The 15,571-nt window shown below is 41.6% G+C and overlaps 2 protein-coding genes across 4 annotated transcripts in view; one reads left to right on the top strand and one right to left on the bottom strand.

The window, feature by feature from the left end:
• The window catches only part of sema6a (sema domain, transmembrane domain (TM), and cytoplasmic domain, (semaphorin) 6A), a 106,968-nt gene that overhangs the window by 51,212 nt on the left and 40,185 nt on the right, over positions 1 to 15,571 (bottom strand). For all 3 annotated transcript variants that reach the window (XM_086206482.1, XM_086206483.1, XM_086206484.1), the window contains exons 2-3: positions 10,570 to 10,726; positions 9,232 to 9,349 (exon numbers count right to left, since the gene is read on the bottom strand). In XM_086206482.1, the coding sequence (XP_086062608.1) occupies positions 9,232 to 9,349; positions 10,570 to 10,669 (218 nt within the window). In that variant the 5' untranslated portion in view covers positions 10,670 to 10,726. The remainder of the gene's footprint in view (positions 1 to 9,231; positions 9,350 to 10,569; positions 10,727 to 15,571) is intronic.
• Positions 975 to 7,307, top strand: LOC147260092 (uncharacterized). The gene is made up of 4 exons (XM_086205191.1): positions 975 to 1,060; positions 3,990 to 4,114; positions 5,152 to 5,246; positions 6,872 to 7,307. The coding sequence occupies exons 1-4, from the start codon at positions 975 to 977 to the stop codon at positions 7,022 to 7,024; spliced, it is 459 nt and encodes a 152-aa protein (XP_086061317.1). The 3' UTR covers positions 7,025 to 7,307.

Raw genomic sequence — 15,571 nt, 5'->3', positions numbered from 1 at the left:
GCTGTTGAACGTGTTTTTAATCAAAGTGCGTAACAGTGGCATCGGCAGGCTCACGGCTTAATTATGTTCAAGCTCCCAAACCTGCGCTCAGCCAGCCATCTTGCCTTGCTCTCTCATTAACTAAATCTAATAAAGTCTTTGGAGGAACAGGCATCTTGAAATGAATCCACTTATATCGCTTTCCTGGGGGCCACCGCCATGTCCTCCAGGATAAAACCCAGTCTACTGTACATTATCAGCCATGACGCTTAAATTGAATAATTAATCTTTGAGAGCAGCCAAAGTTAGGAAAACAGTGCTGCTTTCTTCAGAGGAGAGGAAACGTATTCTCTCCTTTTGCTGTCATTCTGTCCTCACTTTCATGCCACCACTGGAAGAAAATATTTCTTTTATAATAAACAGCTGTTTAAAGAGGAAGGAAAAGATGAAAGCCTAATTAACGCTACTGAGATGCTTCCTGTGTCCTTCCCTAGATTCCAGTTCACCCGCTCCAGCAAATGTCAGATGCTGTTACTGTGCCGTCTGAAATGACTTTTAAAAAAAAATCAAGTGTTTGAGCCAAAACCACAAACTCGGCTGCAGAATGTTTCCATTAGACCTGTCTGAGCCTGGATTGAATTTCCATGATTTCTGTGATTTCAGTGTCTTTCACCTTGCTGCCGAGGTTACAGAACTGTTATTAAAATGGCAATGATGATTAGAAAAATTAATTACGAGAGGAGAAAACAGAATAAACTGGTGAAAGAAGACGATTACGTTGAGCTGTTTCTTCAAAGTTCAGTAACTGGTTCATCTACATCTTTATATTCACAGTCAAACTTTATTTTAAAAAGACAAAACTAAATCAGAAGCTATTAAATCAAAGGATTACTTAACGGATTTGGAGTAATCCTGTGGGTTATTTTACTGCCTGCAATTTCAAACCAGCTCATGAGTAATCTGTAATTAACTGCACCATAATTTTCACTCGCAACATGTCCCAGCTTTGCACCCTGTCCTGTGCCTCTCGTGTCCCGGTGCTGACGGCGTCCTCCAGGACCGAGGCCTTCCAGCCACGGGGGTTTGTTTGGTTCCAGCAGAGATTAGAGGGAGCCAAGAGATGAGGCATCCCTCAAACATCCTGACTAAAGATGGAGGAGGACAATGGAGCGGCTGTGTCTGTGTCAACACCAGCCTTCCACACACACACACACACACACACACACACACACACACACACACACACACACACACACACACACACACACACACACACACACACACACACAAGCAAAGAGACCCCTCCTTTACCCCAACATACATGCACAAACAAACGCGCCCCCATTTCCCCTCTTCTACTGCCGCACCTGAACGTACATTACAACATATTCACGTCCCCTGATTTCTGAGCGACAACTATATAACCTCACTACGAAAAGTCTAACAGATTACACTGCTGATGCTGCAGGAGACCACTGCAGATGTTTAACTGAAAAATAAATATCTGACTTTGCTGTCAACCATTTTCCAAAGCAAAACTGACATTTGAAAATTGTTTTCCTACCTTCCAGGCAGCCGTAATAACTTACCGAAATCAACTTGCACTGTGCAGATAAATTACCTATCAATCAGCATCATAATCAGAGTTTCATGATTATCGGTCAAGTAAAAAATGCTTTCAAAAAAACAACACAAAACAACAGAAAGATATGACAAACATAATGGTAATCTGGTGGTGTTGTTTCTCGCTGATTAAATGTCAACTTTGACATCTTGACTGTGCAGTTTATTTTCATTCTGTGATGAAAATCACAGAAAATATCGGCTGTTGAGGAATAGGTAGCATGTTTCAGACGGGATAGAGACCACTTTCAATTGGGCGTTTAGTTGGATAGAGGTTATTTATTAGATCTAATCTCTTTGTTTAGTTGTTTGAATGAGAAGCGCTCATTCAAACAACTTCCAACAAGTCGACAGGGCACTTCTTCAGTCTCTAGCAATACACGGCAAGTTTGATGTTGATCGACTAAGTGACTGTTGAGTCATTTGAGGAAGACAGGGATTCATTCTTTATTAGGGGCGGATATACCAACCCTTTCAGATTTAGGTAGGTCTCCTCCAATAAATAATTTACTAAGGTAATGGAGCTAAAAGAAATAAGAGTACAATTTAAAGTTTCCTGAAAGACTAAAGTTGCACAAAAGTTGCAAAAGGAGTTCAAGAAAATCTTATCAGGCTGCACTGAGCCCATTCGTACAACATTTTAATCTGCATACTCTTTACCACATTAATTCATTTGCTGAATTCCTTGCTGGGGATGTCTTTGTGCTTCTCCCAATCTCGACAGTAAACTATAACACACAGTGTGATGATGGCACGGTGCCATTGCAAAAAAAAAAAAAAGCGGGCAGTGATGGTGTTGAAATTCACTTTGACATTCCGAGGAAAAATGAAATAACAGTAGCCTTTGATAACCAATAAGAGTAAATCATTGGTTGTCAATGTGATTCATCCGATGTGGGCTCTCCATTTCCCGAAATGCGACAACAAAAATGTGCGAGTAGGATGGAAGGCATGCACATATCCTTTCAGACACAAACATGGGGGCATTGTAAACCCGAGTCAGACAGAGATGAATGATCAAGGCAGGACAGTAGACAACTGAGCAGGGTGAGAGTGTGAGTGCAATAGAGGGTCTCCGTTGGACATGTAGCCATGCGTGGCCATGAGAACACAGGGTTTTTGTGTGGAAGAATGTTGTTCTCATAACAGTGCATTTCTCATGGAATGACTGCAAGCTAGCGTGGTCCATCTGCTGGGCTTTTGTCAAAGTATCCCACTCTTTCAGTTGCAGAAAAGAGAGGAACACAATTAGCATGCACCCCGTACCTTCTGCCACTACCCCTCTTAAACGAGATGCTTGCACGTACTCGCTGCTTTCTCCATCCCCAACCCTTCCTCTCTCATCTCTTCACCCATATTCTTCATAACTGGATCATGGGTGGTAGAAAAGGGCCTATTCTACATTGTTTCGTTTCTTTGCTTGAAATCCGCCTCACAAAGTGGATGGGAGGGAGCCGCGGGAGCCAACAGGCACCTTTAGGCTGTGTAGTGAGTTGACGAGGTTGTGAATGGGCTGAGGGCACCGTGAGGCCCTCGGTGATGCGGTGGCATGAAATACAACAAGCCAGAGTTCATTCACCCCCAAGCGGGTGCAGGTTGTTCTTTTCGAAGGTTGAGGTTCTCATTATGGTCTTCTACATTCTCTCCACATTTCCTTTTGTGTGTGTGGGTTTTTGTGTGAGGCGGGGTCAGAGGGATGAGGGGCATGTTTTAAGCATGAGGACTTTATTTATTTACTTAGAGAAACATATATTTTTCTAGTGGTAGTTTCACATCTCTATCAGTTATTTGTGCTCCAAATGAAAAAAAAAAAGTTGCTGTCCCATTGGTAATATGCAATCTTGAATAAATCATTTGTATAAAACAGAAGAAAATAATAGTATTGCCAGCATCTGTATATTAACAGGGAGATGATAAACGGCCATTTTAACCCAAAAAATGTATTTAGATTAGTTCTTTACCACGTAGGGGAAAAGTATAATGAACGAGCAATAAAGCGGAATTCAGATTTTTGAGCAACCTTAATAATAAAACCAAAGCCCGAGCTGGGGAATAATATTTCTACTCGTCTCTAAAAATGTATAATAAATGTTTCTAATATTAGAAATGATTATGAGTGTATTCATGGACTTAAAAAATCACCCCTGTCAGATATATAAGGCCAGAGGATAAATTGTTGAAAATCTGGGTACAGATGAAAAGTATTTTACATACATTATAAGTTAAATTCTGCATCAAAACTTGGTCTAACTTTTAATTCAGGTGATTATGATTACTGGAGCTTCAAGCTTTGTTTCAGACTGTGGACGTGGCTGGATGTCGCTGGTGCTGCGAGGAGAGGGAGAGGAGGCAACCGTGTAATCCCAGTCATTAGTGGGTTTTAACAGGATTTGGTGCCGCTACAATAATGGAGGCTCTAGTGGCCTCCACTGCGAGAACCAAAGAGAGCCGACAGGGAAGATTCATGGCCACAGAGACATGGCTGTTCTAGAGGATTCAAACCGAGGGGAAGGTAAACTATATTCTTGTAAGTGTGTGTGTGTGTGTGTGTGTGTGTGTGTGTGTGTGTGTGTGTGTGTGTGTGCGCGCACGAGCACTAACGGGAAGCCCAATCTCGTCCTCTGTCTCTCAATCTTCCACATACACACTCACTGCTTCCCTTTTTTTCCCAGCCTGGGTGTAAACAGAGTGTGGTTGGTGTTACCATAGTAAAGGCCAACCAAGGGCCAGGAATGGCGACTATGCCCTGCATGCGGAGAGACCTGGGGTATGCTCGCCACGCAGACTATACAGTAACACATTCACACGCACACAGATGTGCTCAATATGTAACGACGGGTCTCATTCTCTGCATGTCGCTTCATGTCTTCAAACCTCACACTAAGCTGAAAGGAAAAGCCGTCATCCTTCTCAGTAACAATATCGTCCTACTCGCCAAGTTAATTACTGTGAGCTAGGCTTAGAGTATGTGACATTAGTGAAAAGAGGTAAAAAGGAAAAAAAATACGAGTTCAGAACACTTTCAAACCTCTAATGTGTAATCTGGACTCCACCTGCTTCTATAGGTGGAAAAGAAACGTCACTGCAAAACTGATATGCACTTTTCAATGAACACATACTGTAGAACAAAAAACAAAAAAGAGCCTTTCCTCATGCATGAACATTTTCCTCTCCCATGAAGGCAGATCCATGAGTCGGAAAAGTGTAATTTGCCAGTCTGTGCTCTTGTGGTCATGCCACAATTTAAGGTACTCATTGTGACAAAAATTATGCCGTGTGTAACTACATCTGGCTCTTTAAGTTTATATCTGTTGTAAACATCCATTACAGTTAGCAGACTGACCTTGTTCAACTTCGACCTGCAGACAGTAATGTGTGTGTCACCCTGTACAATGACAAATCATTTGCAACAGTTCTAGTATGCTCACTTTTAGTTTTATTGCTTCTTCCTTGGACTCGTTCCCAGGTTTCATTATATTGGTGTGCAAGGTTATAGCTGATTGTCAAAAAAACTACAAAATAATAATTGTGTTCCCTGTGCACCTTCAGCTTCTCCTTCCCAGGAAGAATTGATTAAAAATACCACATCGTGCACAAGTACCCCACTTGTAAAGGATTTAAAGACCAACACGGCTCTCACAAAGGTAAAATTCCACGAGCAAACACACAACTGGCCTCCCCTGGACCAGTACGGATCTGCTGGATATCTCTGCAGTACAAGAGTCTGAGAATATTACATCCGACATTCCAATACGTTGGGAACCAAATTGGATTAAGGATGCATTTTTATTGGCTTCCGTGAGTAAAACGCATAACAATTTTATGATATATGCATTCATTTTCCTAATTGAAATGGAAGAAGATGGCTCTTTTTTCAGCTCAGATGCTGAGAACGAAGCTGTTTAGCACTCACTCAGCGCCACATCTTTATCTCTCTCCTCTCGTGAACTTGAAAATATGAGTGAGACTTCTCATTCTCCATCTTGTGCTGCCAAGAACAAAATGAGGCATTGCATGATGGAGTAGCCATGACTTCAATAAATGGCATTAAAGTCCTCTTATATATCATTTTTACACTCTCAGATTGTTGCTGTTCTGGATTGGTCATTTGTAAATGTAAACGTCTAGCAATTCATTATGTATTTTAGTAAGTTTGGCTCCAAGGGGGTTAAAAATATGTCTTTTGTGTTTTGAAATCAAAAACCCCTGAGACATAAGTTGATTGACACAGGAGAAGTCATCATGACACGTCCTACTATGTTACAGCTGTACACACACAGCTGCATTAACACAGAAAAAAAGAAGAGGGAGGAAAAGTCTCACACAGAGAGACACACACACAAATTTTCCAGAGATTTGAATGATAAAGCTCCATTTCACTGTGATTAATTCCCTCTGAATGCTGTACATAGTGTACTCTGACCCTGAAGGATAGAAACTCTCCTGTCCATCTCTCAAGGGCATTTTATTGCTTTTCTTGAACATGACTCAGCTGCCAAACATTTAAAACACACATGACAGCAAACACACGCAGGCTTGTAATTGAAGATGTGTATATTACTTTAATATACATCTTGTCTCAGCTTATCGTGGATAATGTAAAGATAATTGCTTCCATATGAGCGTGTGAAACAGCAGATGCACACGGGATAACAAGTTCATCACTTTGACTTCACAAACAAAGAGCTCTTGCTATAACTAACAGAGAGCTATTGAATTAAAGAGGCTTGTTAGATGGAAAAATGTTATGTGTCCCTTGTGTTACAGAGAAATGTTTGAGAGGAAAGTTGGAGAAATCAACAATATACTCGCTTCAGTGAGGCTACTTGGTGGAAAAGAAAAGACATTCATCAAATATCTTATCAGGCTATACGTCCCTCCTGATAATGCACATGATGGAAGACGATTCGGAATATAAATATATAATTTTAGAACTAAATTCACGATTAACATTATGTACTGTACATGTGTGCCAGATGAGATTTTACACATATTAGTAGTGGTATGAGTGGGAACCTTCTTCAGTTTCTTTCACATTTAATGGCTAAAGCAAATAGAACATCTGACTTCACCAAATCAATCCAGTTCATTCAACGCTCCAAGACCAAGAATGAATTATCAATAACTGCATCTGTTGGTGAGTTTTTCTGAAGCCAAAGCCTTGACTCTTTCCCTCTATGGATTAAGCCACTTTGTCTATTTACAATTTCATCAGTTGCTATGTTTGTATGCATCTCACAGCTTAAAAATCTTGTGATTTTATTGCCAGCGCCAAAAAAATGGGAGCCGAAAGGGATTCAATAGAGCGAGAAGCCATTCAGAAAACAGCCTGAGACAGAGTTGGGCTTTGGACTGTGTTCACAGTGGCCATCTGCAAGCTGCCGCGCACCGAGAACTGAGGCTCACTGGTCTGGAGGCATGATGGCAAAGCAGTGTGTCGCTGGCCCCAGAATAAACAAGTCATTTGACTGGACAACCATCATAAAAGCAACTATTAATGTTTCCTGTATTTTTTTCTTCAGTTTTTTTCTGTAGCCACATTGTTCATTGTTTTTGTCACTGGGTCGACTGTTGGCTCGCTTTCACATTGATTTCTGAAGTGGCAATTGTCTCGGCTGTTTACATTAAACAGTTTGTCATTCAACTTTTACATGTCGAAATCGATATCCTGTTCGTGTTGATGTATCTTTTTGCACAAGCCATCACTGGAATGAGTGTGGAGTCCATGTTATTGACTGCACATTCTTCTCTCTGTCAGGATCAATGGCGGTTATCCGGCCCGGGCTAATCTGAGGCAGCCATTCCAGTTATTTAGGGGTCACATACCCTGACCATATGTCAGAATTTCATCTCCTTTAAGCAATTGCGGGACTGATGCACACATATACACACAACTCCTGAAAGGATCACATACATTTAACACCCACACCCACAGGCACACACAGACACATGTTTGTCACCCTATATCCGAACACACACCACACTGGAGAAATCACTTCTAAATCTCTTTGACAACTGGGCAGCATACTAAAGAGGGCGGCACACACACCCTCTCCCTCACACACACTAACGATACACACCCATCCAATAAACCCTCTGTGTCTCATTTCCATCCCCAACCCCTTAGGGCCGCTACCACCCCATGTGAAGCAGGTGGGAGACAGGCAGTCCAATCTCTGGCGCCCTACCCACCACACACACACACACACACACACACACACACACACACACACACACACACACACACACACACAAATCGACACACAACGTTTCCTTTCTCACTGTCTCCGCACACTCCTTCTTAATGACCACAGATATGTTAAAAAGCTCTGCCACTTGAAGCGGCAGCTCCCTCTACCACTTAATTTGACATGCTTGGGAGGAAAACAAAGAAAGACCCCTATTGTGTCTTTCAGAGGTATCCAATCAAGTCTGCACTCAATTAGCCATGGATGGCACACAACAAGTAGATAAGGATCCATTTTATGAAGACCATTTTAATTCTGCTTGAATATCGTAGCCCACATTGAAACCTGTGATGTCTGTTGGACATGTAACTACCATTTCACAGATAGCAACATAGACAGTTCAAATATACTGATGACAAGAAAGATGAAGAAATCAATATCACTCTTCTTTGTGGCTTCTGGTGGTGTCATTGAGCTGTATTATTTCTAAAAGTCTAGTCACACAAAAATAAAGACCTGCAGGTGAACATTGATAGATAGACAGAATACAAAATTTAAAAAAAAGCAGATGGCAGACTTGGTCGAAAAACATCAGACAGAGACTTTGAAAATCGATTTATGATGGCAAGCAGGACGCCAACAGACCCAGACTCAAAACTTTTGTACTGCTCCTGTACTGCTGATTATTGACAAGGAGCTCAAAACACATAATGAGAGTTTTTATTCATCAGCGGAGTGTGCATGTGAGTTTGGCTTGGATGTTTAGTCAAAAAAACAGGGCAACGGCCTTCAGGGACATCTTTTGAGGTAAAGGGGTTTGGCAGCCAGCTAGCCCTGAAAATAGAAACAACAAAGAGGAAATGAAAGTAAAGGTCCAGCCTGTAAAGGGCTTTCAAGTCTTAGCAATTTGCTCTGAATTAGTCCCTCCTGAGTCACAGAACTTTAAAACAAAAAAACAACAAAAAAAAAAACAGCACAGCAGGGCTCCTACGTTTGGGAAGATTACCTAACCCTGCACCAGATCTCACCCCTCTCAGATTTTATTAGGCTGATATCGATGAGAATCATTCATAAGTGAAAGTCAAACCGGTAAAGGTATCTGAGGAAATGCACTGACGTCATACCTCCACACAACACACCGAGTCGAAACAACAAAAGCAGGTATAAAACAAATGATTATGTGTTGAAATTCAAGTCAGGTGAACTCAGCAGTGATCCTGACTAAAGAATCAGTAACGTCATGTTCATGCCCTCCGTTTGAGTGTGAAATAATCCTGGAGGAACCAAACTAGCTTACTTTCCTTATCTAACATAAAGAAATGTTTCCTTGCCTTAAGTCTGTCAACCTCCTGGACTTCACCTCACATTTGTGGAAGAACACAAGCATCACAACAAACACAAACATCATGTCACCAAACCTTTGGAAACATCGTTAACTTACCTGGCGGCGATGTATAACGTCTTATTCATGATCATGATGAGCTGGATGTCCAGTTTGTGCCTTTGTGTGTTGTTCCTTCCAGGTTTGTGGCCCACAAATGCTGGATACTGTTTTGTGTCTGCATGTAAAAAAAGCAGTAAAACAATTAAGCAATGATGTAAATAATAGAGGAATGTGGAACTGGTGTTAGATGCCCTGTGGGTTTGGAGGCAAATGTCAGCTCAGCTCCAATTGTTGCCGGAGCTCCTGCTGTGACCATAATTTAAACTCCAAAGATATGCTGTGCTGTACCGTGCAGTTATCCTATTGTTAGAGGCTTTTGGATGAAAGCGCTTGGTCGGAGTAAAGAGTGTGATAAAGGAGCAGTTTTATCAGGATGGCTGGCTACTGTTTCAAGCTCTCTTGGCCCAGGAGATGCAGAGGAACACCCAGAAAGAGCAGGATGGAGCAGGACAGAGAGGCAACAGAGGAAACAACCACATCTTTAAAGCCTACCACTGTGTTTACACTATCACACACACGGTAGTACCTGCCCGACAGAAAAATACTGGATTATCCTTTGATGATGGGTGGGCTCTGTTTCAAATGCTGCTTTAAGTCCTTCATTTTAGTGTGTGTAGCGGGTCTATTTTTGACGGCCAAATAACACTCCACGCTTTCAAAAAGCATTCAGAGTGGCGGTAAGGGGTTCCAGCGGTAGCACAAGTTGAGAGAGATGTGGAGGAGCCAAAGGATAGAGCGGTATCAACAGGGGTGTGTATTTGCTGTGAGGTAAGAGGTGGAGGACAAAGAGGAGAGTGTGTAGGGAGAGGGTGATGAAGAGCATATAATGAGAGGAAGGACAAAACACAGGAACTAGAAGGGCACTCTTTACAGCGCATTCCTCCACCAAGGTCCACGTAGTACCTCCTGAGAAATTCATTAGCCTAATCTTCAGAGACAAGAGTCACCACATTTCATATCTTTACGAGAATAAACATCCCGACCCGCTGTATAATTCTGACGTCGTATGTGTGACTATCGGCTACTTTTACTGAACTTGAACGAAAAGAATATCACGAGTTAAAAAGTGAAATTGAAAATGGCAGCCTAGTGTTCAGGAAACACCGATTGCATCAGAGAAACAGTTAATCAGGCAATTTGGCTGCAGTTAGAGGTTTCCATGGTGATGCTAACTGCTTAGATTCTACTGAATGACATCAGGATTCAGCTGAAGGACAACTTTTTGTAACTTGGCTTGGTGGATTGAAATGTTTTTTGTTTTTTTTTAGATAATCCCAGTATATCAAGACAAGACAGTAATTAAGCAAGCAAGAAAGAAAGAAAGTATATACTCACAGTTGCCGTGTGAGATACTAATGGGTTCGCTGTCTTCGGGGAAGCCCGCCCCGGCAATTTGCAGTAGCGTGAAGTAGAGTAACAAGGCCTCTGACCTCATGGTCGCACCGACACTGCTGCGGCTGCTGCTGGTCCTCTGCTACAGATTTACCTCAGCCTGTATCAAGAGACACAGAACAGGAAATGATTTATTTTTAATCAACCTTGTTTTCACATCATCAGATACTTTCACTGCGTTTTCTTCATTGTTTCATACATAGAAAGCCAAAGCAAAGAAGGAAGAAGTGGCAGAAAATGTAAAAAAACGATACTAATAAAAAAAACAAATCCAAAAATAAGCTGCTTGTGCATTTTCAACAGTCTAAAAACAGTCAGAGGTATAATTATATTTGCATTTTCGATGACTCAAGTGAGCTGTGTTGCAAGCCAAACAGAAGTAATTGGATTAGGATGGTAATATGCGTCATAGATCGATGCCAGGCAGAGAGGATCTCCCTCTATGACAGGGTGGAACTCTTGTTGAGATTAGCCTGCTGTAAAAGTATCAGCGATACCCGGAGACAGGACAGGATGGCAAACCAAGCACCTAATTTCCTATTTGTCAGTCTCTTACAAGGGAAGCAATCCCCCATCCTGACTCCTACAGGCTGATGACTCCTGCGGGCTAAATCAGTATCATCAGTAGAGCTATGAAACTCTCCATTTTACCTCAGAAATCATGAAGGAGTCACCTGGGGGGCGAGTGTGATCTTTCCTTTACTCCTCTTCTCATTTTTCATTTAAGTTTGCAGGTCTAACTTCAATGCCAACTATTGACTCTCAATTCTATGTTAAAACGTGCTGTTGCATTGCCTATTTCTCGGAAGACCTTGACGTTTGTTATTTACCAATGTATCCAAGAAAACTCCATGTCCTGAGCAAGGTAATTTTCTAATGTGCTGTTTGCAATGTGCATCCACAAATAAACCGTGTTGATCTATTGTCATCACTGCCCAAACCATGGCAACGGAGCTTTTCCTCCTGCAGTTTGTGGCTACAAATCACTCCCATAAATCATCCAGGACAATTATTGCGTCTGTAATCTAATCAAGAATAAAGCATTTAATTTGCATAAAGCACTTTTTCTTTTTTTTCCCCTGTCTTGTTGAAGCTCCAAGGGTAAGATGCTGCTGTGTAGATAGAGCAGGGGATGCTTCAGGGATGAAGAATTGAATAAAATAGTCAATTTCATTTGCTCCAGTCTGATAAAAGTTGTTTATCCCACGCTGTATTTTCATTCGCTATTGTACATCCAGGGGAGGGGGGTGAACAACGGGGAGGAAGGAGAGGGAGGGGGGAATTACTTTCTCTTCTCTCTTTCTCTCTGTCTCTCCCTCCATGCTCCTGTGAATCTCATTCAGGAGAGGAATGAAAACACTATTCACTGGGAGAATCACTTTAACACTGAGGAGAATACCAATACTAAAGCCTGGATACGACCTTGATCTCACAAGCCTCTCCGTTCTCCTCCCTCCTTTTTCACTGCTTGGCCTCCTCTTCTCACCCTAACACTGATTTTTTTTTTTTTTTTTTTTTTTTTTACAGAACTCTACATTTTATGCACAGAAAAAAAATTAAAATGGATTTTCCCCTCACTCTCCATCTTATCATACAGTTAAGGTTGAAGGAGTCGCACTGCGTGTCCCAACTTAAATTTAAATAAAAATTTAGCTGACATGTTTCGCCCCGCTCTCTCTCTCTCTCTCTCTCTCTATCTCTGCATATATATAATGTATATATACACACACACACACACACACACACACACACACACAATGCAACAAACCCCTACAATAAACTGAAATGTGTACTTCTACTGAACCTTGACCCCAGAAATCTTCCAGTAATCGACTGATTGATGAGCAGGAAGTGGCAGGATGTGGAGAGGTTATCCTGAGGCAGCTGGACAGACAGTGAATGATGAATGGAGGTTGTATCAAAGTAAACAAGTCTAAGCGCGACAGTAATAATCAATGGGAAAATTTCTATTATGAAATATTTCGAAAAAAATTTATCATGAAACAACAATAGCTGCATCTTCTATATGAATGCATCTACTTGTACTGTAAGATTAATGGCATTGTTGCCTTTTGTCTTGCAGCGAATCTCGTCTTCTATCTCTGTTAGTCAAGCCATTTCACATTATCTCCTGCGATACACAAAATAAATTGAGCAAAAAATGATTTAAGTGAAACCCTAAGCCTTCCAGTGGCCCTTTCATTACCAGCTGCCACACAGGAGGGAGAAAGACTTAGTCTGTTTTCACCTAAATGCACTCTTTTTTTGTGAGTAGAAGATTGCTTCCTTGTGTGCAATCTGACTGTGTGTGTGTGTGTGTGTGTGTGCGTGTGTGTGTTTGAGTGTGTGTTAAATCCTGATGTGAAGCGCTGGTGAAATACAGCACAGTGGCACACCCACTGAGAACATCAGGAATCAAGGATTACACATGAGCTACAACTTCAACAATAAATTACTGAAACTGTACTTGCACAGGTGGAGGAGTGTGGATTTGCTCTCTTGTAAAATCTCCCCTTAAAAAACAACCAGAGAAGACATAAAGAGAAACAGTAGAGCTTGTGACTCCTCCTCAGCCTGTTTAATAGATAATCATAACACTTTGAGAGCCTAAGCTGTACTATTCCCTTACACCTCCTGCACACTTTCTGATAGGGTTTTTTGTTTTGTTTTTTGTGCCTGTGTGTGCGTCCACGCATGTGTGCATGTGCCTGTGTGAGGGGAAAGTTAATCAAGCTGCAGGCTGGAAGGAGACCACCAACAGGTAAAAAAACCCACAAGAACCACCCCTTCTACATACCCCGCCGTCTTGTGAATAACTCACAAACAACTGTGTATCCTTGTGAGGAGCAAAAAGAAAACCATAGGAGAAAACACATATTGGCACAACATCCTGATCTCACACAGTCACACACACGCACACACACACACACACACACACACACACACACACACATGCAGGGTGAGCAGCAGCCCCCACGAGGGCAACCAACACAAACTATATTGGCTTTAACTATAAACACATTATCTAGCCTAATGATGTTATTCCTGTTAATACCTGGACGTGTTAGCTACAGATGCTCATCAACAAACATTCATCAATGTGACAAGGTCAGACTCCGCTTGGGAAAGAGGAAGGAAATGTTACCTAACATTTATTCCACTTAAATACCCTTAGACACTAACACACACACATGTTGTCACACATGTTGCCAGGGTGTCAGCTATTCTGCACCTGAATGTCCCCATCAAACTGTGCAATGAAGTGAGAGATTGCCATGTAATTACAAGACCTGTTGATGATGCTCCCACATGCGTTTGTGCTCACTTATGTCATACCAATCAGTCTATAAATTAGCCCTTCTCACATAGTCAAAGTGGCTGCAACGTATATCGAAATAGCTTTGACTTGCTTTACTATGCCTAACCTTGTTTACGAAGTGCTGACATGAAGTATTCCTTTAACGTAAATTGTGAAATTATGTTTTCATATATTTCATTGTTGATTTCTTATCATAGTCTAGTATGGAAGAGGTGCTGCATATTTACAGTAAAGTACCCACTTCTCGTAAATGCTGTGTGACAGCTTTGATACAAGTGCAGTCTGCCTGTGTTTATATTTGGCAGGCTGGGTAGCGTCCACAGATTGGCGCTGAAGGCTTTACAGATGACAGGACTGCCAAAGGGAAGGAGGTATCTTACTGGCAATCTGCTGTTACATGTCTTCAATTATAGCCAGTCATCATATTTGGAGGAGGTGCTGCTATTTTTATATTTAACTGTTTTTTTTTAACAGATATACTATGAAGCAGTAATTAAAGTGGTACTTGTGGTATTTTATCCCCAGGTTTTCTTTTCAGTTGCTTTACTGGATTGGGTTGATAACAGCAGGGTAATTCCAGCAACTTCAGATGTTTCTGCATGTGTAACAATCTCATGAGGTTACACGGTAGACTGTGCACATGGGTGTGAACACAACCTTCCCCTTCCCCAAACACCAGCCTACAATAAAACTCTCTACACTTTTACAACTCAGCCCCATAAATACCATATTGCTGAACTGAACAGACTTTTGGACCACCATCCATTGTCACACTTGCTCAGTACTAAGCCTCAATGAGAAGAGAGGCCATGTTGAGATCTGATATGAACATGTCCGAGGTGTTCAATCACAAGCTATGGTTCACACTTGGAATTAGACTGTGACTCTACATGTGTCTGGAGCGAGCACTTGTGATCACATCTCACTTCCCCGCTCTACAAATATGCCCCATCCTGAATTCCTTGTACACTACCAAATGCGTTGTTTGTTTAACCAGCAGAAGACAGCAATATCCTTCCTGTGCTAATTCTGCCGGAAGCTAAAGGAGAAAGAAAGGAAATCTTCACCCAATATGTTTGACTATGTTGCTTTGTTTGGATTTGCTTTCTAAATTTCAGATATGATTTGAGAGTGTGTATTTCGGCTCACACAGGGGACATCAGTTGAGTAGGTGGTCCTTGAGTGTGGCCCGGACACACCGGTCCTGTTCAGACGTGGCATTAACATGCATCATGGGTGATCTGATCACAAGTGGACAGCTCTCAGTACATGAGTTCACACCTGGCAATAGAACGCTCCTCAACGTGAGTGTACAGTGATCACTTGTGATCAAATCTCACTCCCACATTCTGCAAATAAACACATAAAGACCAAATGTGCTGTTGTTTTTCACCAGCAGGATGCAGTGATGCAGTTTCTGTATTTGGAGAAAGAAATCAAAACATTAAAAACTACTTGCATTCCTTGGCATGTTTCAGGCAAAACAAATCACCCGGGATGTTTTATGCACTTGTAATACACCTCTTTGGGCCTTCCTAAAATTCTAGGCATTGTTAAATATTCATAACATGATGAGGTTGGTGTAAAGAAAAGTAGGTTCTTCTATCTTAGCAGGAGAAATCAGTT

The sequence above is a fragment of the Aulostomus chinensis genome, chromosome 6, assembly GCF_037954235.1.
Source record: "Aulostomus chinensis isolate RoL2024-O1b breed Wild chromosome 6, RoL_Achi_v1.0, whole genome shotgun sequence".
Taxonomy (NCBI): Eukaryota; Metazoa; Chordata; class Actinopteri; order Syngnathiformes; family Aulostomidae; genus Aulostomus; species Aulostomus chinensis.
The sequence above is the reverse complement of the archived record's forward strand: the minus strand, read 5'-3'. Positions and strand labels throughout refer to the sequence as shown.